Source organism: Anguilla anguilla, chromosome 3 (genome assembly GCF_013347855.1).
Source record: "Anguilla anguilla isolate fAngAng1 chromosome 3, fAngAng1.pri, whole genome shotgun sequence".
Lineage (NCBI taxonomy): Eukaryota > Metazoa > Chordata > Actinopteri > Anguilliformes > Anguillidae > Anguilla > Anguilla anguilla.
In genome coordinates, this window is record NC_049203.1 from 22009809 (window position 1) to 22034890 (window position 25082).

The window sequence follows — 25082 nt, forward strand, 5'->3', positions numbered from 1 at the left end:
GCCTCGGCGTCGCCAAACTATATTTAACCGCGGCCCGAATTCAAAGCGGGAGAAGGTCTGAGGAAGAGCGGGCAGCAGAAGAGAGAGAGAGAGCGTCTCTCTGCGTGAGACACGAGCCTGTTTACGCTGTCGCCTGCATTTCAGACTAATCAGACAACCGGATTTCAAAGAGGACGAGAAGGGGGGAGGGCCCTTAATTTGGCAACAGCTGGCACCTTTAATCTCCTTCCCGTGGAGAGACAACCTAATATATGAGGACAGGAACAGGCTCGGAGGGAGGGGGGTTGGGGGGGGGGGGGGCATGGGCAGACCTGAGAGGGGAGGGCACAGGTACAACCAAGTTTGGCGACTGTGTGTCTTTTTTCTAGAACACTCTTCCACAGGAATGCTTATTAGGTCATCAGCCCACAGAGGACACAGAGGCATAGGGGCTACCGGCAACATCTTCTGCCTGTCACGCCTCCTGACATTAGCGCTGACCAATGGGAGCAGAGCAGGGCGGGAGCGGTGGGAGCTGTCCACTCACCTGAAGCCGAGGAGAGGATCATGTTCCCAGATCTTTGGACTTCGTCAAACTTGCTGAAGATGACATTTAACCTGGAGGGGGGGGGAAGAGAGAGGCGGGATCAGCGGTCAAGGTCCTGGCAGGGAGAGGGAGGTGGGGCAGCGGGGTCAGGGACACGCCCCTCCCTTCCAAAAAACACAAGCCTAACAGAGCAAACAGGACAAAAAGGGCCAATCTGCAGAAACAGGAAGTGCGTCTGAACTCAAGTGGGCCACATCTGCTGTGGACAGCTGGCTCTCAGGACACCCAGCATTAGGAACATTTCAGGGGTTTTCGCAATGGACTGGGTCCATATGTGAGTTCCGCCCAAAGGGCAAATAAAGAAGTTGAAAGAAGCCGCGTGAGACTAATACTGCTAAATTACCCCCGTGCAACGTGCGTGATGGTTCGGCCCAGCTGTTCTTCAGTAAAGTGGCATGCACTCACACATGGGCTAATCCAATCATCCCAACTAGCAGAGGGGGTAATTCAATAAAGAGGTGCATGGAAGGCTGTCCTTCTTGTGGTGGCCTGACGGGGGGGGGGGGGGGGGGGGGGGGGGGGCGGGCAGGGCAGTACATATTACCCATAGTGCTTTGCGACCAGACAGTCTCACACAGTGTCAATCTAAGTCAGGAAAACTCTCATGAAATTCCCATTTCTATGGAAGACAGTGAGATCTTAATGAGAAACGGATTCAAGATGAAGTGCTAGGATCCAAATTTCATCAAGTCATTATGAAAAAAAATTAAATTATGTGATGAGTTAGGCCAGCATCATCTAAGGGCAGTCGGTACTTCCCCACAGCCAAAAGAAACATATACTCCCATGTGTAAGAGCTGACAGAACTAGCATATGATCAAACTAGGGTAATGAACACAAACATGGATGGAAGCACAAAATGCACTTGGATATTTACCATATAGGCCACAATCACAACATCATGCAGCAGCGACACATGACCTATTTGCAAGGTATTTTCATGAGCTGTGTTTTTAAAAATAAAAATAAATAAATAAATAAAAATTCTCTACGGTGGCGTCCTGAATTTATCTTTTCAACTTTTAATGTGGGCGTGCTTATGCAACACCAGGGTAGCTACTGCGCCCCCTCAGACCGTATTCACAAGTGACTCCATTACGCTGTGAGACTCCATTAGAGCACAAAAACACCTACATGCAGCGCATTCACGTCTGTTCTTCTTCAAGTGCAGTAAAGGAAAGGAAGCTACAGGGGAAATAAAGTCCTGTCCCAGTGCCACAGGGAGGAGGAGGAGGGGTTGGTGGTAAGATGGAGGTAGGATGGAGGCAGGGCGTGCAGGGTGCGGTAGAGGTCGTACCGTGACTGCGGGATGCCCTTTTTGCTGAGATCCATCCGCACCTTCTCCCCCACGTGCCGGTACGTCTCCACCAGGCAGTTTATGGCCCCGTCCCGAACCTGCAGGACAACGGGACAGTGAGCTCATCACAGAGCGACGCAATTTCAGCGTCCGGAACGGTGTTCTAAAGGGAGGGCTGCTGGGCGGCTCACTCGGATAAAGCGCCACCCCTGCGGCGCGTGGACGAGCTCCACGGTCTCGGATCGAATGGCGGTGCAGACAGGGGCCGGGAGCGTTCGGCCGGTCAGAGGTCTATGTTTCACCGCGCTCCAGCAAAAGCCGCTGTCTGATTGGGCGGAACGGCAACACCGCGCCTTCTGGGAGGAGAACCGCGGTCGTTTACACTCCGCCAAATCGGCAGCGGGGTTCGCGCATGAGCGCGGCCGCGGTTGCAAACGACTGGACGTACCAAATTCGGCTGAGAATGGGACACGCTGAGCACCGCGTGAGGTGCCAAACTCATTTTTCAAATGAAACAGAATTTTAAAAAACTTTGCAAAGCGCAGTTTTGTTCTCAAAACTGTGCTTCCGAAAAACCTGACCAGGCCTGTGACTGCACTCCACAAACCCACAGCGCCATGTCAGTGGAGGACTGATCTATGGGCAGAGCTTCCTGTTCCAGACAGGAAGTGCCATTCCTGTGCTGACAGATAGGAGCGGGGTGGGGACCTCTGGATGTGCGCTCTTGGAACAGGAAGTGCCTAAAACAGCCATTTTTCAAAAACCTGGCGTGTCTGTTAGGATGTTTTCTGCTGGTTCTGCTGCAAAGTAACTACACAAGAGCCTTTAAGGTTTTGACCAATAACTCTGAAGAAAAGTTGAAAGTAATAACACAGGCTTCAGAGGAAAACAGAGTCACCAAATCACGTGACCTGTGCTTCTTTGATAAAATATACATTTTACTACAATACAGAATATCAGCAATGTGTGAGAGTAATAATGTCCACAAAGAAAATAAACACAATAATAATATACTATGAGTACTTTTACCATTGTGATACCAAACTAGTCTCTTTCCAAGAAACATGTTCCATTAACTATTACATAGGTCATACATGTGTTTGATTATACGCGTCTGAAACGGCCACAACATTGACATGACTTATTTCAGCATATATCTGCATTTTCACCACTTCCGTCCTGGTTATCACGACATTTCAGACGGTCATGGCAGAATACAGCAACCACTGTTAACACTATAATGCAGTTCCTCGAAGTGGCCAGCAGATGGCACAGCTCTCCCGAAAGTTTCGATTTGCACCACTAGGGGGCTCTCTGAGATTTTGAGACGCTCTTGAGCCGCATTAAACGAGGAATTGAAAGCAATAAAACATACAGTACCTGACTTGTGGGATCTCCTAAGAGGTTACATATATGGGGCACAATTTTGCTAAGGGTTAAGCCTTGGGCTCCGTATCTAAAAGGGAAGAGAGAAAGATGTTTCATCAGCCATCTGCAAAAACACTGGTGTCCACAGCAACAGTTGCACTTGCAAAGTCTGAAACCGTATTACCGTTTGCAATAACGCAGGGCGGACGGAAATTATGCATCATAATTATCAAGTCATTAGAGACTCCGTAATTTAATTGGAGGAATTCATCATTTAAAATGAGTTTAATTATCATCCAGTATAGAAGGTACACAAGCTGAGACCGGAATGTGCCAGATGGTCACAGGTGAGGTGAGGTTTGAGACGAGTACAGACTGGTGAAACGGGACAAAGTGACCAAACTTACGCGTTTAGTGTGGCGATAAGGCAAAGACAGACCCCCTCCCTGGTCCTGTTGTTCTTGTGTTTGAATCCCCCGAGCATTCGGTCCCATACGTACTGCAAGAAAATCATTTAAAAGAGTAAATAAATAAATAAAAACAACAACCAAAGTGAATATAAAAATATTGATTTAACAACAAACAGACACATAAAAAGAAAATGGATAAAATTATAATTCAAAATCACAAGGAAATGCCATTTGCATTTGTGTGGATAAAGTCCTCAACATCAACAAGTGCTTGGAAAAATGCTACTATTAGTGAGCTTTGAGGTGGGACTAAGTGCCTAATTTGTCCCCATGGAACAGGGGGAGAGAGAGGGGCATTTACCTGTGGGCTAGCAGCCTGATCCATTATCTTTAACAGCAGAGCTTGGTCCTGTTCGCGCACCTGGTCCTTTGAGTCCCCTAAACGGTCCATCAAGCTGGGAAGCACTAGGGACACAAGCAAACGAGGGTGAAACAATTACCCCTGTAAGCCCGCAATCTGGGGTCTCCTGATCGAGAAAAATCCGCTTTTAAAAACTGAGGCAAGCCGTGAACAATGTTATATCTCACCCCCAGTACCACAAAGGTGTCAAATGTAAAGTTTTAAAAATGAAATTTGATTCCAAATAAGTAATTTCAAAAATCTGTTTAAGGTCAATGTAAACTGTGATTCTGTGACACTAAGAACAGGTGATGTCACACTTACCTGTTCCAATCTGTGTTCTAAAGCGATCCTGTAACCTGGTCACTAAGGCTGACAGTATGTCCATTCCTAGCAAAGCCACCTAAAAAATAAAACAAAACATACACATCAATATTTTATTATTATTATTATTATTATTATATATAAACCCAGCAGGTTCCATTTTATTTATTGCAAGAAAGTATTATGTTGAGCACAATTTCTCCTTTAACAGCTTTCAAACAGAGCATTCAGATACAACTTGCAAAGGATTATGGGTAATATCCTATTTTCTGCATTTAATCATTATTTCATGGGAATTGGGAGGTGGTACCAGCCTAAAACATGTTTAACACTGCTTAACACATACCAAAGGTCCGTAAATGACGTAAATCTTATCGTATTTTCACACACCCCAAACGAAAACACAAAGGCTCATCCCAAGCATCAGGATAGGTATATTTCTATGTAACCTTCCTTGTCTTGGGGTGACGCGGGTTGTTCAATGAGCGTATAGCGAGAACAACTCTGCTAACACCATACCAACACATTACGCATCACCTGAGCTTTATGTTCAGGCTATGGTGCAATTTTTGGAACCCTTATTTAGGTAAAACGAAACAAAGAAATATGCGTTCTCTGAAAACCGAATATACTGCCATCTAGCGGCAAAATTGCATATTTCACGGGAAATGCATGTGGGTTATTCAGCACTTTGCAGAAATACGGTCAAGATGCAGACCAATAAACCTAATAGCAGAAACATAAAAACGATAACAGGTACCGTTTCTCTGTATTTAAAAAAAAGATTTTTAAAGGGAAATGGCTGTACAGTACGACTTCAGCAATTACTTAAATTGTCTGCAGCGCTGCCTGAATCGGTAATCCTGCTTCCTTTTGTTCACTGACAGCAGGAATTACAGTAATTAGGTATGACACCTAAAACAAAGGCTGCAGAGCACAGAACTGCATCAGCAGCACTCAACAGGAGATCCGCTGCACACTACATTTAAACAAGCCCCTCTGTTCAGGGCATCCATAAAAATTTTTTATTAAATAGATGTTTTTCTTTAAGCAATCTCACAAAAAATATGTTTATATGTGGCAATGTGCGTACAAACACACATATAAACACACACACGTATATGCATGCGCACGTATGTCACCCAAGCAAATACACAGATACTTGTGGAGGCAGCTAATTCCCAAACATATGAATCACCTGCATTCATAGTGCCTTTCCAGGGCCTCAACGTACTTCACAGGGGCGAGGGCGAAGGAGGGGCCAACATTTTAACCACCACCAATGAGCCGTGCCCACCTGGCAGCGGCATTCATCACACACCAGCTGGGTGGGCGGAGCCAAGGATTTAGTCATCATCCAGTTATGCTCAGTGTTAGATTGAAAGCCAGTTTGGGAACCTAGCCAGAGGTGCGAGGAAACAGCCCCAGCCTTTACAATAAGAGCCACAAGATCTTCAATGGGCCCGACAGGCCTGGACCTGAGTTTAGCATCTAATGCTAAAATACGGTTTCCTACTGGAGCACCAGCACATGAGTTCTGGGCCTTCGGTTTGAGCCAAAATACTTCCCTGCACTGTACAACATGAAACAGGCAAAAGGCTGACTGAACTCAGCCAGCCTGTCTGCCATTGTATCAATCCTGGATTAATTATGAAAAGATACAACCCTGTGAGCATACCCACAATGCATCGGTTCCCATGAGTCAGGGGAACAGCTGCAGTCAGTTGCTAAGGGGCGGGGCTTCAGAGCAGGTCTGGACAGCAGAACAGCCGTGCTCTCAAGAAGCAGCTCCAGCACCCTGTCATTATTTCTCTGGAATTCTTCTCTAGTTCTCCTTTGAAGGTTCTGCACTGAACATCCACAAGCCCAGGTAGATATGACTCACCTGGTGCTGATCCTAGACCAGTTTCAGATTTACTGCGTGTAATAAGCAGTCAGGTGCCAGGGCTGCCCTGGCTGATGCTGGGTCAGTTTGAGATTTACTGCGTGTAATAAGCAGTCAGGCGCCAGCGCTGCCCTGGCTGATCCTGGATCAGTGCCTGGGGGCAGCATCTACACAGAACGAGTTGGAGCCATGCAGACGGGAGCAGGGGGGGATGCTCTCCTTTGCTGCCGATTCCTTGAATCCCCCCCCGCCCCGTGCCTCAGCAGGACTTATCAGTACATCGGACCGGAGGGACGACAGTCTGTAGCGGTGCTGTGCATTAGCGCCGCTCAGAACAGCCTTTTCGGGCCAGTAAGAACACAAACGACGCGCGTGAAAGCAGCTGACCGCCCCAGACTCCACCCACCCCCACCTGAGGAAGAAGACAGTGCCTCGGAGTCCAACGGCTCCAACGAGGCCGAGCGCAAAGCATCATGGGACGCTTAACTGCGCCGTCTCCAGACACTCACGGGGCCGCCGCCTCCGGCCCAGAACCGCCGGCGGGACAGCGGTGACGGCAGCGGCGGAAACACAGAGCGGTGCGTTCAGACCGCGGGGAGCGTTTCCCTCAGGGGTGCCCCACGGGTCACCGCTGGGATATTTATACAGCTCCACAACAATCTATCAACACACACAACAGCCACAACGGCCATCCTGGTCTTAAGACCAGCAGTGTACAAGGTGAATGCATATTTTGAACAGTGGATTTCCATGACTTCTCCATGAATGGGCCTCAATCACAAAACCCCACTTATTCTCACTTTTTTTTCTTAAAAATGTTCCCACAACAAAAACAATATGAGATTCGTGACACGTGCGCAGACCTTTGTTTTTGTGCGTATCCCAGGTGTGAGAGATGATGAATGCTGGCCGTTTGTAAATTTTGTGTGTTCATGTGATTTGTGTAAGGAAACGGGCGTGAACAAATACAGATAAGAAAGAAAATGATGAATGGCGAAATGTTCTTGGGACCATTCTTACACACAGTTTATGATCAAATGTGATCGTACACGTTTCGTGAATGAGGCCCACTGACTATAAACCAAATTCTCATGACCAAACATTCTGCGATGTGTCTGTGAATACAATGCAGAACTGAGGATAAAATGTGCTATTGAAACTAACCATGGCAATTCCAAAGCACACAGTATTAGGCTACCTTGAATAACATGAATGAATGACAGACAATATAGTTTTATTAAAAGAACAAGCATTTATAAATTTACTTTGGTTGATAGGTATTCCATAACACTGACACATTCAGAAAGAGCTTTCATAAGCAGCAGTGTCTAGCTAGTGCACATATTACTTTCCTTTATAGAGCACATTTTAATAAAACGTTGACAGTTGGCCAATACCTCAGTGAATATAAACGAACAAAATAAGTTAACATTTATACAGTTCACATTTCAACAAGGTTAGAAGTCTACGTGAATAAAACACAATTTTCAAAACAAACGCTTTGTTTTTGTGTCTGACTGTCCAACTCACACGTCATTCTCTCTTTTTCCACACAGACACACACACACACACACACACACAAACACATGGGACTCTGTCTTTTGCAACCACAACATATCATTGTCCTTGTGTGGCCACTATTAAATGTGTAGGTATGGGACATGCTGCCCTGCCAAGGCGAAACTGGCCGGATGGCATACCTGCGATCCCAAACTACGTTTCCCTGGCACATTGGGTGCATTGCTGTATTTTCTATCTAGCAACCAAGCAAGCGTGTTTTTCATGACCGGACATACCCTGTGTATAGAGTGTTAGACTTCTGCCATTTTATATAAAACGAGAAATACGTGCTACAGTATTCTGCACAGCCACACCCCACACAATAGGACACCCCCCCCAAGACACGAAACCACAGTGCTGGTGAGCAATACTCCAAGGATGTCACTATGACTGAAAATGACACACTATTTTTTTCCATATTAATCCTCATAAAATCTGAGTCATTGGAAAGCACACTAATACAATCGATATGCTTCAGAGTAATCCCCTAAAGGTGATCCAGTCATGACTGAGCATACTACACTTCTCTCTCTCAGACTGTGCACCTTCACTCTCTCGAATGTGTAAGGAACACCCACCTACTGCCTGGATAGAGACCAAAACCCACAGGGAAGAAGCAAGTCACTCACACACAATTGCTCTCCCAATTATATATCCAATCAGGAGTTTTTCAACTCCTGTTGTCAGGTAGAACTATCCAGGGCAGTTTGTGTTCTGATTGCCATATGGTGCCAGTGATGCTCCTCCATGGGTGCCTGGGATGAGCTGCAAAGCATGCTGGGATGCACCTCTGGTTCTCCCTCTACCAGTAAGGCAGCGCAACTTCCTTTGGAAGCGCCACGCCGTGGTTGGGGCGGGGCCTCGGCGAGGACACGCCGTCCGTGATTGGTCCTGTGGTGAAGGCCTGTCCCGGCTGGCCTGGCCTGGTCCGGTCCGCAGGCCTGTGGCTTCGGAAAGCAGGAGTAGCGATAGCAGCGCCAAGTGCCCCCAGAACCGGGAAAAAACCGAGGCAAGAACATGCCAGGGGCAACAATGAGGGGGATGGCACACCTTAAGAGGAGCAAAGGGATTTGGGGGGGGGGGGGGGGGTATTCCTTTAGAGTAACAAAAGCAATGGGGGGGGGGTCTGTGAATGCATTTTAAGAGAAACTGGAATGTCAGGAGGGTGAGGAGGCAACAATAACAAGACCCCCCCCCCCCCCCTCATCCTGCAAATTCCATGTCCTTCCTCTTCAAACGAGGGACCCTTTACAGCCACTTTCTCCCTCAGGCTAGAGCAACCCTACACTGGCCGCTGAACCGAGCAGGCTGGCCCGGAACATTCTGTGGCTTTTCAGAACAGGGGGGAGGGGGGGGTGTACGATGGCGCAGTTCCCCAAGGTCAGCCGCCTGGCTTTAACGCACGGGGGAAGTGTGGGGTGGGGGTTGGGGTGGGGTCGAGGATGGGGGTTTGGTCAGTTCTCCCACCTGTCCGCTCCTCTTCCGCAAATAGACCCTCCTCAAATATAGCCACGCCTTTTACGAGCCGAGCCACACCCTCCGCCCACCCCCCATGCCCAGTTTCACTGCGGTCAGTGCAGAGGCAGCTGCAGGAGAAAGGGACTGACTGACTGACTGACCGACTGACTGACTGACAGCAGCTCTGCATTCAGGCAGTGCGGAGGACAGAGCGCTGGACCCACGGGGCCACAAGTTAGACTTTGATTAGAGATTTTCTGCAAGATCAGATTTTGAGTTGGCCTACATCTGTCAAGATATATCAGACACACAGCTTTTGGGTTTACTGAGAATTAAACCACTGTCTGCTAGAGGACGTCGTTCTTGACGGATGGGCCGCTGTTGCTCTGGACCTTTCCCGGATCTCTTCATTAAGTGGAGCTCACATTGCAAATGAGCTTCAGGCCTAGCCGAAAGGGAGCCACAGCAACAGAGAGGTGAAGTCCGACTTCCACCAGTCAGTACATACGTGTACACAGTAACCCAACACTCAATAATGTCCGTCAGTGAAACAACAGCAAGACGGCACTCTGTCTCCTGTGGCTCTTCCTCAAACCGTTACCGTGTGAACCGTGAGAGCCCAGCGCCTCTGCGTTTGCTGTACGTTAGCGGATGATTTTATGGCGACGCGTCCCTCTCCCTCCCAAGCAGGGACGCTGTGCTGCAGGCTCTCTGAATCCGCCCCCTTACTCCCCCCCCCCCCCCCCCCGTGGAGTGCGCGGTTGGCTAAAGCGCGGTTACATCATGAGAATGCCATTTCAGCCGACACGCTGAGAGGAGCAGGCCGCGCCGCGCCGTTAGCCACACCGCGCGCAGCTGCGACTGCGGCGGGAACGGCCGCCGCCATTGCGACCACGGCCGGTTTAGTGTACGCCACTACCATCATCATCATCATCTCCACAACGTCTGCAGGAACGCAGCAGGGCACATGCGAAAGGCAGCAGGGCACGCTGTCTGAAGCCAGCCCGGAACGGCGAGCGCTCCTCTGTGCAGGATGGACACCCCGCGTGCCTTGTGTGTGACGGGTGAGCCTATCGCCCCCGACAGGCTGTCAGCCGGCATCGCGGCGGAGCTCTGACGGATCTGAGGGGGCCGTGAAGGTGACCGAGCTCCGGGGAGGCGGTCTCCACGCAGAGAGCGTACAGACGCGAGTAATATCCCCGGAGTCTTATTCAGGACTACGAGTGAGCGGCCAGCCAGCAGGGACGGACAGGCAGGCCAGACCGTAGAGCTGAAAGGCCCACACCAGGGACACGGGCGCACGGTCCTTAGGGGCTGAGGGAGTCTCTTACTTTTTAGGATGGCGTGAAGCCTGCAAGAACCCAAACGTCAGGCTGTCCACCCCGACTGCGTACTGCTGGTGCTTAAGCTTCACATATTCCGCTCGACTGACTGGTTTAAAACCGAAAGCTTAGCATAAATCGAGGGCTCCATTTTGTTTTTGTTCTGCGCTGAAACAGTGGCTTGAGCACTGGTCAAGACCATCGACCCGAGCACCTAGACCATCGACCCGAGCACCAAGACCATCGACCCGAGCACCTAGACCATCGACCCGAGCACCTAGACCATCGACCCGAGCATCTAGACCATCGACCCGAGCACCTAGACCATCGACCCGAGCACCTAGACCATGGAACCGAGCACCTAGACCATCGACCCGAGCACCTACACCATGGAACCGAGCACCTAGACCATCGACCAGAGCACCTACACCATGGAACCGAGCACCTAGACCATCGACCCGAGCACCTACACCATGGAACCGAGCACCTAGACCATCGACCCGAGCACCTCGACCATCCGCCTGAGTCCCGGGGTTCGAGGCCTCTGCAAAGCCGGCCGCCAAACCCAAGGCCAGCACCGTCATTATCGCCAGCTTTTTCCGGCACCTTCCTTTTCATCCCCCGTAAGCGTCTGGCTCTCCGGACCTTTCCCCGCTGAGCTGCGACGGGTGTACTGCTGTATATGGTCACATTTGCAGGCAAGGTTTTATATGACAAACAGCTGCTGGGAGAATAAAGCATTTTTTTAATGATTATTTTTAAATAAAAGCTCAGGAACTGGACTTCAGTCAAACCCCGAGCAGCTCAGGGGAAGAGCTTAAACGCCGAGGAGTTCATCATGTTCCCGTTTAACAATGGCTCCATTCAGGGGGGGGGGCACAGCGGAGAGGCGTACGAACACACAACCGCCGGCTCTCTCACCCGAACCCGCGATTCCGCGGCTTCGCCAGGCCACGAGGTCACGAGGTCGTCGCCCGTCGCCCAGGCTACCCCGACGGCCAGGTGCGCGGCCACGCCCACCACACGCAGGCACAGATTACCGGCAGCGTTTGAATACCTTTGAATAACAGTCAGCTGCTCCTCTCCATATTCAAAACCCGCCAAACCGCTGCTCACTCACTTTAGCGCTTCGGGGAATGTTCCGGAGACTGCCAGCGATGGCATGACTTCTATCGCCCCCGTTTTGGTTTGTTCGCTCCGAGCGAATTCACATTCAGTCCGCCATCAAACGGGAGCCTGAAACGTTGGCGAGGAGTCATTTACTCTTTTTTTACTTTACGCGTGAAACAGCAGGCCTTCGCAAGTGTGCAAGTGCAGGTTTGAGCGTGTAACAGTACGCACGAGTAAGTGAGCGTGTAAGTGAGAAAGTGTGAGTGCTTGAGATGTGTGTGTACATGTGTGTCTGTCTGTTCGTGCAAGTGTTGTAGTGTGTCGTAGGGTGTGCATAAGCGTGCAAGTGATTGTATGCATGCAAGTGAGCAAGTGTGTGTGTGTGTGTATGTAAGTGAATGTGTAGTGTGTAAGAGTGTGTGTGTGTGTGTGTGTGTGTGTGTGTATGTAAGTGAATGTGTAGTGTGTAAGAGTGTGTGTGTGTGTGTGTGTGTGTGTATGTAAGTGAATGTGTAGTGTGTAAGAGTGTGTGTGTGTGTGTGTGTGTGTAAGTGAATGTGTAGTGTGTAAGAGTGTGTGTGTGTGTGTGTAAGTGAATGTGTAGTGTGTAAGAGTGTGTGTGTGTGTGTGTGTGTGTGTAAGTGAATGTGTAGTGTGTAAGAGTGTGTGTGTGTGTTTAAGCACGTCTACGTGTGTAAAATGGTTTCTGCAGAGTATCAGTCCCTCGGTCTATGCAGTGTCTTCTCCGCTCACACAGCTAACGGACACAGAGCGCATTAAGCAATGTTTACTTCACACAGCTAACGACCCAGAACAGGCCGGCCTCCTTAAGACCGTTATATAAATCTGCCCCTGAAGCAACCGGTGCAGACTGCAGGGTCTGTGAAGGAGTGTGTGTGTGTGTGTGTCAGTGTGTGTGTTAGTGTGTGTGTGTGTGTGTTAGTGTGTGTGTGCGTGTGTGTGTGTGCGTCTGTGTGTGTGTGTCTGTGTGTGTGTGTGTGTGGGTGTGTGTGTTAGTGTGTGTGTGTGTGTGTCTGTGTGTTAGTGTGCGTGTGTGTGTGTGTGTGTGTGAGAGTGTGTGTCTGTGTCTGTGTGTGCGTGTGTGTGTTAGTGTGCGTGTGCGTGTGTGTGTTAGTGTGAGTGTGTGTGCGTGTCTGTGTCTGTGTGCGTGCGTGTGCGTGTGCGTGTGTGTGGAGAACCTGAGCTTGAGCAGCTCGTGTTCTTCTCCTCGTCCCCAGGCCCTGCTCTTTGTTGTGGGTGAAGACGGCGGAGCCTTCGGCCCTTTCAGGAACAGGACGTGTGCAGAAGCTCGATGCCATTACGCACGGCGGGGCCCCTGAGGGAACTGCGAGGGGCGCTGAAGTGTCAGAACAGTGGGGCCCGTCCAGGTTATGAGAAAAAAAGAAGCAAAGTTTCTTCAAAGCTCTGCCTTTCAGCCGGCGAGTTCTGAGCACCTAGCTGGTCTGGGCTCGCCGTTCTCCCCGAAATAAGAACTCCGCCTCGAACCGTTTTCCCATTACCGCAGACCGGCGATTGGCGACCGGGATCCGCGGCTCGGAGCGGAGGCCTTTAAACCCGGCGGACTCGCCGCTGCGGATTTTGAAGAACAGGCGCGGTCGTGAAGCGCCGAACGCCAGCTGCAGTCAAAACGAGAGCGGAGGACGCGCCTCCCGGCATCCCGCAGATTACGACCGTTTCGGAACAACCAAACGCCAAATATTCCATCCGTTCGGCCAAGCTGTTCAAAACAAAACCTCGTCTGCGGAAGGCTAGCTACTGACTGCAAATGCTCTGATGTTCAGGCTAAACAACGAAAGCATGGAAATGGCTCTCTCTGAAGACACGTTAAGGAAAGCAGTAAACCAGCTTGCTGGGTTTAGCAAATCGGTAAGCAGTGCAAAACCATAGGCTGAACAGGCCCCGTTAAGAAAACAACAGGAGGAAATGACACAAGGACGAATATGTTTTGTCTACTTCAAACATAGAGGACAGAGAGGTTCTCAGAAGCATAAAAACAGTCTCTAATTCAATAACTGTCACCGTAGATGTAAAAAGCACACCTAGACAAACATCCTTCAGAGCAGAAATCAAATAACACGCGTTAAGAAAGCGCATTCGGAGAACAAAAAAAGCCAAGGGTTCGTTTGGTCAACTGGCTGCATTCAGGTTTCCCGGAAATTCGGAAACTCAGCTATTCAAAAACAAAGCTCAAAATGAGCCAGCGACCAAAAAACAATAGACCCAGAACACACACAACTCTCACGGCCTTGCAATATATGCAATTAACTTGGTTTAAAACCAGCTAAATTGTAAGATGTGGTACATGGTACACGACACCCCAGAGACAAATATAGCTGTACAGTGCAGCATTTGCTTGCGGGAGCATTAAGACGTCCATTTTGGCTCTGCTTCAGCTTTTTTCTTTAGGACCTTCCACAACTGTGCCCTCATATCACACACACAAATACACAAACGCACATACACACAGAAACACAGACACACACAGAAACACAGACACACAGACACGTGCACACACGCACAAAGTGAGAACGCAGGCACGGAGGGCTTGAGAAGTCCAAAGCGGGGGTATCAAATAGTCAGACAAGGCTTTGAAGAAAGTGGATGTGAACCTAAAGCTCATCAGAGATTCAGTACAGATCAGCTGCTAACTCATCAGGGCTAATTCACAGGCATCAGCTCCCCGTCAGCCTCGCTCTTTTGAGGAAGACGTCGAGGACGTGCACCGAGGGCCCGTGCAGACTGCGCTGCGCGGCGGTAAAGCACAGCCCCTCCGCGGGAGGGGGCGGGACTAAAGCAGGCGGCGAATAAAGGCTCGCCGCCGCCGTGTTTGGGTGCGCCGGCCGCCAGTCTGGAGCGCCTCAGGGTGGGCAGGGCCAGAGAGGCACTGGCAGCCCGCCAGCCTGTGGCAGCAGAGTCTGCTAATCCAGACTCCGGTCCCATAATGCACTCTGAGCGACTCCCCCCTCCTCTCCCTCCTCTCCCTCCCTCTCCCTCCCTCCCCCATCATGGCGCCTTCCCTGGCAGCCAGCGTGGCCTCTTCCAGCGCAGCGCAGCCATCGCGGGGGCCATCGATCGGCGCGGCGTAGCGTAGCGGCGAGCGCGCAGCCTCTCTCTCTCTCTCCTCACACCCCCCCCCCCCCTGCAGCCCCCGTAGCCCCCGTAGCCACCCAAGCAGAAAATGGGATGCGGTCCTCCTCTAGCTAACGCGAGAGCTGTGGAAGCGCCGCAGCTCCTGATGGGCCCCGCGTGACGGGAGGAGCTTCATAGCAGAACCATCCAGAGAAATGCATGAAAGAGAGAAAGAGAAAAAGAGAGAGAGAGAGAGAGAAAGAGAGAGAGAGAGAGAAAGAGAAAGAGAGAGAAAGAGAAAGAGAGAGAAAGAGAAAGAGAAAGAAAGAGAAAGATAGAGGGACGACAAGCAAGCAGTCAGGGACTAATCTGAGGTGGCAGGAGACAGAATGCTAGCAGAGGACAGACCATGAGGCGAGGAGGTGGAGCTAGCAGCGTGAAGTAGTCGCCACTTTACACATGACACATTACACACAGATCAGAGAGACAGAGGAAATGTTATGCATCAGTGTTACAGTGGAGACAGCACGTACCACTGCAATGGAGGAGACAGCACGTACCACTGCAATAGAGGAGACAGCACGTACCACTGCAATGGAGGAGACAGCACGTATCAGTATTATGGAGAAGCCACTGTGCACCAGTGCAATGCAGGAAACAGTATGCATCAGTGTAATGAAGGAGACAGTATGCATCAGTGTAATGAAGGAGACAGTATGCATCAGTGTTATGGAGGAGACAGTATGCATCAGTGTAATGAAGGAGACAGTATGCATCAGTGTTATGGAGGAGACAGTATGCATCAGTGTAATGAAGGAGACAGTATGTATCAGTGTAATGGAGGAGACAGTATGCATCAGTGTAATGAAGGAGACAGTATGCATCAGTGTAATGAAGGAGACGGTATGCATCAGTGTAATGGAGGAGACAGTATGTATCAGTGTAATGGAGGAGACAGTATGCATCAGTGTAATGAAGGAGACAGTATGCATCAGTGTAATGGAGGAGACAGTATGTATCAGTGTTATGAAGGAGACAGTATGTATCAGTGTAATGGAGGAGACAGTATGCATTCAGACTGAACTGGGGCAGAAGGAAGAAGCAGCAGAGTGTGAAGCCGTTGAGGAGGAGAGGAGAATGAGGAGAAGAGCCTCCTGACAGAGCTCTGGCCCCGGGGGTGACTGACACTGCACAGGCCCATGTGGAGGTGCAGACAAAGTAAACAGAGCTCTACACCCTCAGACACAACGGGCTGCCAGGCAACCGGGCTCCATAACAGCCCGGCGGGCTCCGCCCCTTTCAGCAGCCCGCTGCGCCCCGCCCCCCTGGAAACATGAGCAAACAGGCAGGAATGTCCTTTCGCCCCCCTCACTGTGCCAACGCACCAACACAGCTTCAGCTGCATTACTCGCTGAGCCATTACTGCTAACGCTAACACCGCTAGAGCTCCCACACATACACTGACCTGAGCAGCGCTGTCACTCAAGCATCATAAATAATATTCTAATGACACAGGACTCCGGTCACTCCCACTCCGCAGCGCTGCTTTTATCTCCTGATACAGCAAAGCTGTTAAACTGTCTTTAAACTTTGAGCTTGTTGACAACTGACAGCAAAGGAATGCAAGTTTCCACACAAAGACAGACTCATACACACAGACCCTCACATACACACACAGACTCTCACATAAATACAGACTCTCTCTTTCTCACTCTCTCTCACACACACACACACACACACACACAGACACAGAAAGACAGGCACAGACACAGACACAGACACAGACACACACACACACACACAAAGCAAGTGTCTTTTAGGTCCAAGACCGTGCGTTTTTGGTTTAACAGTTAACATGTGTTTATCTGTTCTGAGGAGAGATAGCGAAGTCCTCAGGCAGGGCTTAACGCTGCAGCGTTCTGAAGGGCACCTCAGACCCTGCTCAACACCCTGAGGCCAAACCCGGTGACCCCCGCTGGTGCATTCTGGGGGCTCACCACGCAGACACCATGCATGCAGCCCCTGTGCACGCACACACCGGCGATGAGGACCCACGCACTCAGTAACTTTTATTAGTTTACAAGGCACTGGGCCCGCAGGGGCATGTCCCATTTTGAGTGGTACAGACGGGTACACAACAGCAACCAGAAAAGCTAACAAGGTCAGCGAGATTGGCGGCCGCTTGACTTTAACGGAGGCTAATGGAGGTTAGCGGCTCGTCGCATAGCCGCCGCTGCTGGAGAGCGAGGCTGCCCAAACCGCAGCCCAGCGCCACTTTTCCCCGAAAGGGGCAGAGCACACATTTAACGGCATTCGAGGCTTACGCGGGTCAGCCCTTCGGTGGGTCACCTGTGACGCGGGGGCCTGCCTCGTGCGTGGCAGTTCATAAACACGCGGGTGAAAAACCTGCACGACGGCAGTTTTTTTACAGCCATGGTGAGACAGCTCTGTTCTCGGGTCTGACCCAAAAGAAGACAGTCTTCTTGTTCAAATGCTTCCCAGAGTCCTCAGTGAGGTGTTCTCCTCTTACAGCACTGAGCTAATGCGCTAGCTGAGTAATACATGCATGCATTCCTAATAACTAACACATAATACCACTGGCATGCATGAAGCTAATCACGTGTCATAGGACTGTCTTCCACCATTAATGTTTGGTGCCACCATTTTTCATTTACGGTGTTCATTTAAACTCTGGGAGACAGTCGTTTTTTGGTATTAGTGTATAGTGTGTATCAGGACTTTAGCCTTCAGCACTTTTAAAAGCCTTTTAAACCATTTTGAAGCATCCAGCACATTTACCCCTTAAGCAGCTTATATCCCAGTGACAGTTCTGCAGTCAAAGCTCCACGGGAACATTGACACCCAACACCCAACTCAAACACACCCAGCTCCATCACCCCCAACTCCATTACACCCAACTCCAACACGCCCAACTCAAACACACCCAGCTCCATCACCCCCAACTCAAACACACCCAGCTCCATCACACCCAATTGCAGCACACCCAACTCTGCACCCAACTCCACACCAACTCCAGCACGCCTGCGTGGCATGCAGCAGCCCACGTGAGGCCTGTTGCTTGGCACAAACCAGTCACATGCAGGCTTCCTGCCAAAGGCTTTTGTTAAGTGGACCCAGCTCACAGGAAGCAGCCGAGCTCTATCAGAAAGAGAAACAAAGACTGCGCTAAAGTACTGATCCTGGACTTATTCTGCGACTTTCCCACGCTGGTTACAGTTTGGATTAGGCAAGGGTAGGCTGACCTGCCATCAGTCGTTGGGAGGTGGGAGTCAGGTTTTTGCTTCCTGTTCTCTGAGGAACTCGCCTATGATGACTGTTAGCACAGGGACGCACTCTTAAACAGGAAAGGCCCATTTTACTGATGTTGAACAACACACATTTTTGAATGGCGGCATTGGCCATCCCAGAAAGAAACATTAAAAAACATTTTCTCGAGCTACAAATGTTTAAGGCTGAAAGCAGGTTCATCCTATGTGGTGCCAGGAAGGGAGGTGGGGTGATGTCCACCAGGGGGCAGCACCAGCCCAACAGACAGGTATGGCAACAGCTATGATGCATTGTAATCACTACAGCCGTGGCTCATTACCTAATTGCTGGGCCTAATAAAAGGCCTGGTTCACAGCCCTAAAGAGAAGAGGGTTTGGACTGGTTGAGGCTATGTTGGGTTCTTCGGAAGACTTTCTGCCTGCCCTTTTTCCCTGTGCTGCATTTTTGTTTTGAAGGCTTTTTGGCTTATTTGCGGTTTTTGTGCAATAAAATGTGGTAAGCCAAAACTTCTGTGGTTTTGTTTCTGGTAGTCCATCACATGAACAGTGGCCACCCCCAGCCCTGCATCACATCTATTTCATGAAAACAAATGTTCAAATTTCATTCCTGTAATTTACATTTTCTTCAGAACTGGGCTGGTGCGTTCTCAATGCCAGCTGAAACAGACCAAAACTAAACCTGTTCAAGTATGATAAACACGCCAGCACACAAATTACCCGACAACAGTTCTATCAGACATTTAACCGGAAAGACTGAATGTGTTCAACTACCCTCTGGTTTGCAGTTTCACAAAACTTGTTCTCACAGTACAGCCCTTACCTCTGCCATACAATAAAGCACTAAACCCTTACACTCTCATTACAACCGCTGTTATCGGAGTACATTAATAGCTCATCATTTTACTCAACCGTACTTTCACTTGCACTTTGATTAAACACAGGGAAAACACCTGAAATGGTAACAAAATCTTTCCCTTGTTCTTGGGTGGAAACTGCACATGCAGTATGAGCTATTAATGCGACAGCATAATAGTGACTTTCACAGGGACGTTCAATTAATAATCAAATAAAAGCATATCTGTTGAATGTGCCAACAGCTAGTCTGAAGAAACCTCCAGTTTCCTGCGGCTGGCTGGAGCTCCACCCACACTGGATCTGGTCCCACCTCTTTTAGCCGAAACAACTGTGGTTCCAGGCCATTGATCATTATTCCTGGTCCTGGCGGGCCACCCGGTCCACTTATTCTTGTTATTACTCAGTACTTAATTGATAAATTAAAGCAGTTGATTATAGTTACCTCGACTGGTTCCTTGGGAATGAACAGGTTGCTGATATTAAGGTGAAAACAAAAACCAGCAGACCCTGCGGCCTGCCAGGACCAGGAATGAAGATCATTGTTACAGGCTGTCAGAACTGCCCAGGGACCAGGCAGGTTCACTGATGTTAATAGCTCTGGGATGGTGGTGTACCCGCTATTATTTCATCCACATAACCTGAGCATCAGTAGAACTGCACAGTCACTGCAGAGCTCTGATGCCTGAGAACCAGCCTGCTGAACACAGATTTCTGTGGAGTCCCATGGTGAGTTCACAGCTCATCCTGCACAGAACCACAGCTGCAGACAGCGAGCCCTGCATCTACAAGCAAGAGTCTAACTCGGGACGTCAAATTTAGACGCCATTTCCGTCATCAGAGCTAATCGAAGGTTTGTATACACACAGTCCCCCCCCCCCACCGCCCCTATGGCTTACACAGATTACACTCTTGCTCCTGATTGATTAGTCATGTCTGTTCTCTGCTCTTCTCTGTAACCGTGTTAACGCAGAGCCTGCAAAGGAAAACACACGGGTCGCCTCCCGGAGCGTGAGGAGTCACGTTCCCGCTTCCAGCCGCCAGCGGCGCCAGCGCTCCCCGTCCGAGGGGCGAACGCGCTGTTCCCGTCTGCCTGTCTGTTCCTGCTCAAGGCCCTCCCGCAGACGGGCCAGACGCTTTGAAACGCCGCCCGCCTGATTTTCAATTTATTTATTTATTCATTTTCGCGGCTGATCTTTTTCCAAGGAAGCCGCGCCTTTCGTTATTATCATTAAAACCAGGAGCCTCCAGAATGACGACGAAAAAAAAAAATGCAGAGTCAGCCTGCGCTGCGCGGCTTTCTCGGGTTAAACAGTTCCGCAGACAGCGCTGTCGGAGCGAAGATATGAGCGCGCGTGCGCCAGGCTTCAACAGCCCCTCGGAAACCCCAGAGCACAGCCGCTGTTTACACAAACCCCCCATTAGCAGCACAGACTCTCTCTCAAGGGCCCGCTTCCCCAGGACACCCCATCAATGGCTCAGCAGTAACCATCGGCAACGATCGGCACAGCAAACTATCAAGAGGAAATGTCACAGACATTATTAGAGGTCAAGTTTGCCATTTGGTGTCTGCGAATTCAAATCAGGGAACCGTTTCAAAACCATTTTCCATTCAGCTCTTTTTTTCTTTCTTTTTTAAAACAGCTCTGCGCTCCTATTGGCCACAGTAGAAGCAGAAGGCCCCACCCACTGAGGTCCCAACTCACTGAGAGGGGGAAAACGAAGCTTAAAATTGTTATCTCCCACACAAGGGTAATTGAGGATTGCTTTTCCGGTCTGTTGCTGGACGTGAACTTTAGAATTTCCCAACGTGAACTGAGAGTTCTATCGACGTAATGACAGCCAGGAAACTGAAGAAAAACTTAAAATGGCCTTTTCACTCAATAAGCTCCTTCCGTCGTCCGCTCCACTGATGAACCCGACACCAAAGCTTGAAGCACCCAATCAGAGCCCGTTCTGCAGAATTCCTTCGCCAATTCTCCGTACGGGGCCCCCAAACTGCTCCCACTGTTCTAACACTAATGAGGGCAACAACATTAATTAAACATCTTCACAATCAATAGCCTTCCGTTCTAACAACACTGAGCAATCCCCTTCGAGTTTGAGCCAAACTGTGATTGCAGGGACTTCAATAGAGCAAAGGGGCCAATGTTATCCCCAGCAAAAAAAAAAAAAAACTTCCTGAGCCAAAAACAAACCTATAATTCACCACCTAACCCCATCTCAACTATCCTGAGCAAGTGTGGCCACGTTTAGACAGACACTGCAGCAACCATTGTGCAGTAAGCTTTGGATCATAACGTCAGAAAAAAAACAAAAAAGTGCCAAAAGATTAAAGAGATTACCGTCTCAAGAATGCAAACAATGAGCCAGAGTGCCCTGAACCCAAGTTACTGTGGCTGCTACGTGTGCTGTACAATCGCGGTGTTAGGCAGGGGGTACGGGAGGGCTCAACTTCATTAGGACACAATCGCATTCCAGAACTCAAGCTGCCGTCTGCCTACTGGCCCGTGACCTTGCCAATCAAAACAAAACCAAGAGCCCGTCCATGTTGTCTCTTCATCTCCAACACTGAGAAAGACTGCACTTTGATCGGGCCTAATCCAGAGGCCCTTAACGAAAGCATTGCCTGGAGAAGCCCAGCTGGGTGAATACTCAGCAAATAGGTATTCCATTGGAAAAGTCTAGTGTTACCAGAGTCAATAAGCAAACGTCTGCCATTTTGAACACAGCAAATGTCTCAACTTACAAACTACAGGAACATGAGCAGACCAAAGGACAGTCAGGATCTGAGGCTCAAGCAATGTGTGTCCACTTTATCTTCAGTACCTTTTTTCTTTAAAATAAAGTCGACATTAGCAGTCACTTGTTACTGACAAACGTTTATTGTAAACTACCAAAAAGACGTGTGTTTTTGGCCTATGACCACAGACAGAAAAAAGAGTTTCCCAGTTTTGGTCTGGTCTACGATCACAAGAGCAGGGACAACTCGACCAGCTGTCGCATTTACACATTTGCCGAGATATGATCTCATGGTCAAAAATACCATGAGATCATCATGGTCAAAATCCAAGCCAACTGCCAAAAAAAACCGAAATCCCAACCTCGCAAACACAGACCAGGGGTTGCGTCCTCAGGAAAGGCGCCACCCCCCCTCACCTTGAAGTTGCTGGAGTTGACCCAGGTGGTGGCGATTGCGTCGACCATACGGTCCAGCATGGTCTGGTCCTGCTCCAGGTCCTGGGATTTCTGCCTGTCGGCGATGAAGTCGATGATCTCCTGCCCCACCTGCAGACGCCGGCCCACGTCCTTCTGCAACACCTGAGCCAGGCAGCTCTCCATGCTGGGCTCCATGTTCAGGCCCAAACTCCCCCCGCGAGAGACCAGGGGAGCGTCAGCTAGCAGCGGCCCGCGGGCGTGTGTGCCCCCGGATTAAACAGAAGAACACGCGTACGCTCACGCGCGCGCGCACACACACACGGCTTTTTATTTTTATCCCGAAAGGGATGACCCTAGATTCGCCGGGGGCGAGCGAGATGCCACAGCTCAGAGACGCGGGTTCTAGAATGGCAACAATGCACCATGTGTGTCTTGGTGGCAGCTGGTGCTGGTGGTGGTTGGGGCCTTTTTTTTAAAAAATGGAGGCCAAACACAGCTAGCGGCAGCAGCGCTGATGACGGCGGAGACGGCGGTAACTCGAGACGGAGAGGGAAGGTCCGGAAGGGCGGTGCTTCATAATTCAGTAGTGCTTCCTTCCTGGGAGTCCTGCGAGAGAGATGAAGGCATTTAAGCACACGATGCCCCTCTTACAAAAAAAAAAAAGTGTTAAGGCACTCCACTTCCCATCCATCCCAACAGACATTCACCTGTAGTTTGCAAAGGATCGTGGGCTGTATTTACTAAGTCGGTCATGCAAATGATTACAAATATGCCCTGTGCACTTTTGGCTTGTTGACAGCATGCAAGTTCCAAATAGGGGAGCCGTGTGAAAGTCAAAGTCATGAAGACCAGTGGAGTCCAATCTCGAGGCATTTAGGGATGTCCCAGGAAAAAAAACCAGAGAAAGTGACAGGCTAAATCTGAACCCTGGATTTTACGATGCTTCCATCTAAGGAAGATGTTTATATCTAAGGGAGATGAGTCGCTGTCCAACTGAACACATCCCTGTGGAATCCACTTTCAAACAGACTTATTTGTTTAATTTTCCCCAGAAAACTTGATGTTGACTTTAAGCTCCAGCTAGATATCACCTAGGTGGTGTATGCTAATAAGAACAAGGAGGCTATTCTCTGAACAGCTTGGGGAAATACCTAAAACTCCATTCAGGTGGATACCTCAGAGAATTTAGATAAATGCTTTTCCAACCGTCAGCCCAGGCACAGGGATACTGTGGTAGTGGGGACGGAGGGTTATACACCTGATATGATATATGCACACTCCCACTGAACCCCTTAACCTGATCTTTTTCAGTAACAAGCATTTGCAAGAAACATATACTACATGACCAAAAGTATCAGGACACCTCTTAGTCAGGGGCTGTTTTTCATGGTTTGGGCTAGGACCCTCAGTTCCAGCGAAGGCGAATCTTAGTGCAACAGCATACAATCACAGTCTAGATGATTCTGTGCTACCCCAACAGTCTGGGGAAGCCCCTTTCCTGTTTCAGCATGACAATTTCCCCAGGCATACAGCAAGGTCCAAATAGAAATGATTTTGTCCAGAACGGTGTTGAAGAACTTGGCTGGCCTGCACAGACCCCTGACCTCAAGCCCATCCAACACCCTTGAGATCAATTGGAAAGCCAACTGCGAGCCTAATCGCCCAATCAGCGCCCGACCTCACTAATGCTCTTCTGGCTGAATGGAAGTAAATCCCTGCAGCTATGCTCCAACATCTACTATAAAGCTTTCCCAGAAGAGTGAAGATTATTATGGCAACAAAGGGTGGACCAACTCCATATTAATATCCATGATTTCGGATGAGACGTTGGATGTCAGGTGTTCACATACTTTTGGCCATGTAGTGTATAAACATAAATGTTAGTTATGTCAGTCACCCAGTGTATATACATCAGCCAAGAATCATAATAATAATTATACATATCTCTAATTCAAAACAGGTTTTTGACAATACAAGATGGTTTAAAGTTGGCTTACATCTGTTGTAAACATTCTTTAATTGGCCAAATGTGTCAGTTCTGATGTAAACGCCTGCTCTCCAGCACAGCAGAGACCGTATGTAATTATTGATAAAAATGCAAATATCAGACCAAAATATAAACCAAATAATATGTTGACATTTGAAATACAACCATAGCAGTCTTGATGCATGTCATTTTAATTTCCAACGAAATCAGATTTTTTATTTTGTCCCGTTCTAAAACGAATGAATTCAGAGCGAAAGTATGGAATACTTGGTCTTCGCTTTTAGGCGATTAAAGCTGGTATTCTTAGTCGCACACGAGCATCTGGTAAAAAAGCATTTATTCTCCGGAGGTCTTTTGCTACAAGCTCCATATATTCCAGTTTAATGTGGGATAGGGAGGATACTGCCAAACGCCGACGCTATCCTTACGCTAAAATAGGTTAAGACTGCAAAACCGGAGTCCAGTCAGCAAATAAATCATGCATGTAAATAAGCTTTTAAAATAGAAATACGGTGCTGTATGGCTTAGTTACTCATGTAATGGTATTAACCCGACAGTAACTAACGTTAGCCAAGTTAGCTCGCTAGCTTATCAGCGATAGGAAACTCCACCACCGAGCCGGACGTTCCTATCAGTTGGTTTAGCTGTTACATAGCGAGCTTCTGTTTACTGTAATGAAGAGTACACATAAACAAACTGGTCAATTACTCAGATTTTTTTTCCAGAAAGCAACCAATTTTCTACCGTTTCAAGCGATGGAAATGACAGGACATCAGCAGCCCGCTGTCGATGGCCGTTCAGCCAAAAGCAGCAGGCCTTATATTTACACAAACGCTTTGGTAGCTTTCCGTTCTTTCAATAATACAGGGCACCATCTCTATTCGGCTAAATACATTATCGCCAATAAAATTATATCACACAGTATATATCATAGTTATATACATAGTAACAGAATATTTGTGAATTATTTGTGACATGTATCATAAC

General features: G+C 49.1%; 1 protein-coding gene and 1 non-coding gene across 31 annotated transcripts in view; one reads left to right on the top strand and one right to left on the bottom strand.

Annotated features, from left to right (window-relative positions):
- clasp1a (cytoplasmic linker associated protein 1a) overlaps positions 1-25082 on the bottom strand; it is an 87516-nt gene that overhangs the window by 60932 nt on the left and 1502 nt on the right. For all 30 annotated transcript variants that reach the window (XM_035409981.1, XM_035409979.1, XM_035409958.1 and 27 more), the window contains exons 2-8: positions 22109-22714; positions 4386-4464; positions 4023-4126; positions 3659-3750; positions 3264-3339; positions 1884-1981; positions 527-597 (exon numbers count right to left, since the gene is read on the bottom strand). In XM_035409981.1, coding sequence (XP_035265872.1) covers positions 527-597; positions 1884-1981; positions 3264-3339; positions 3659-3750; positions 4023-4126; positions 4386-4464; positions 22109-22303 — 715 coding nt within the window. In that variant the 5' untranslated portion in view covers positions 22304-22714. The remainder of the gene's footprint in view (positions 1-526; positions 598-1883; positions 1982-3263; positions 3340-3658; positions 3751-4022; positions 4127-4385; positions 4465-22108; positions 22715-25082) is intronic.
- LOC118224411 lies at positions 4833-4962 on the top strand. Its single transcript, XR_004764635.1, has one exon. It is a non-coding gene; the product is annotated as a U4atac minor spliceosomal RNA (small nuclear RNA).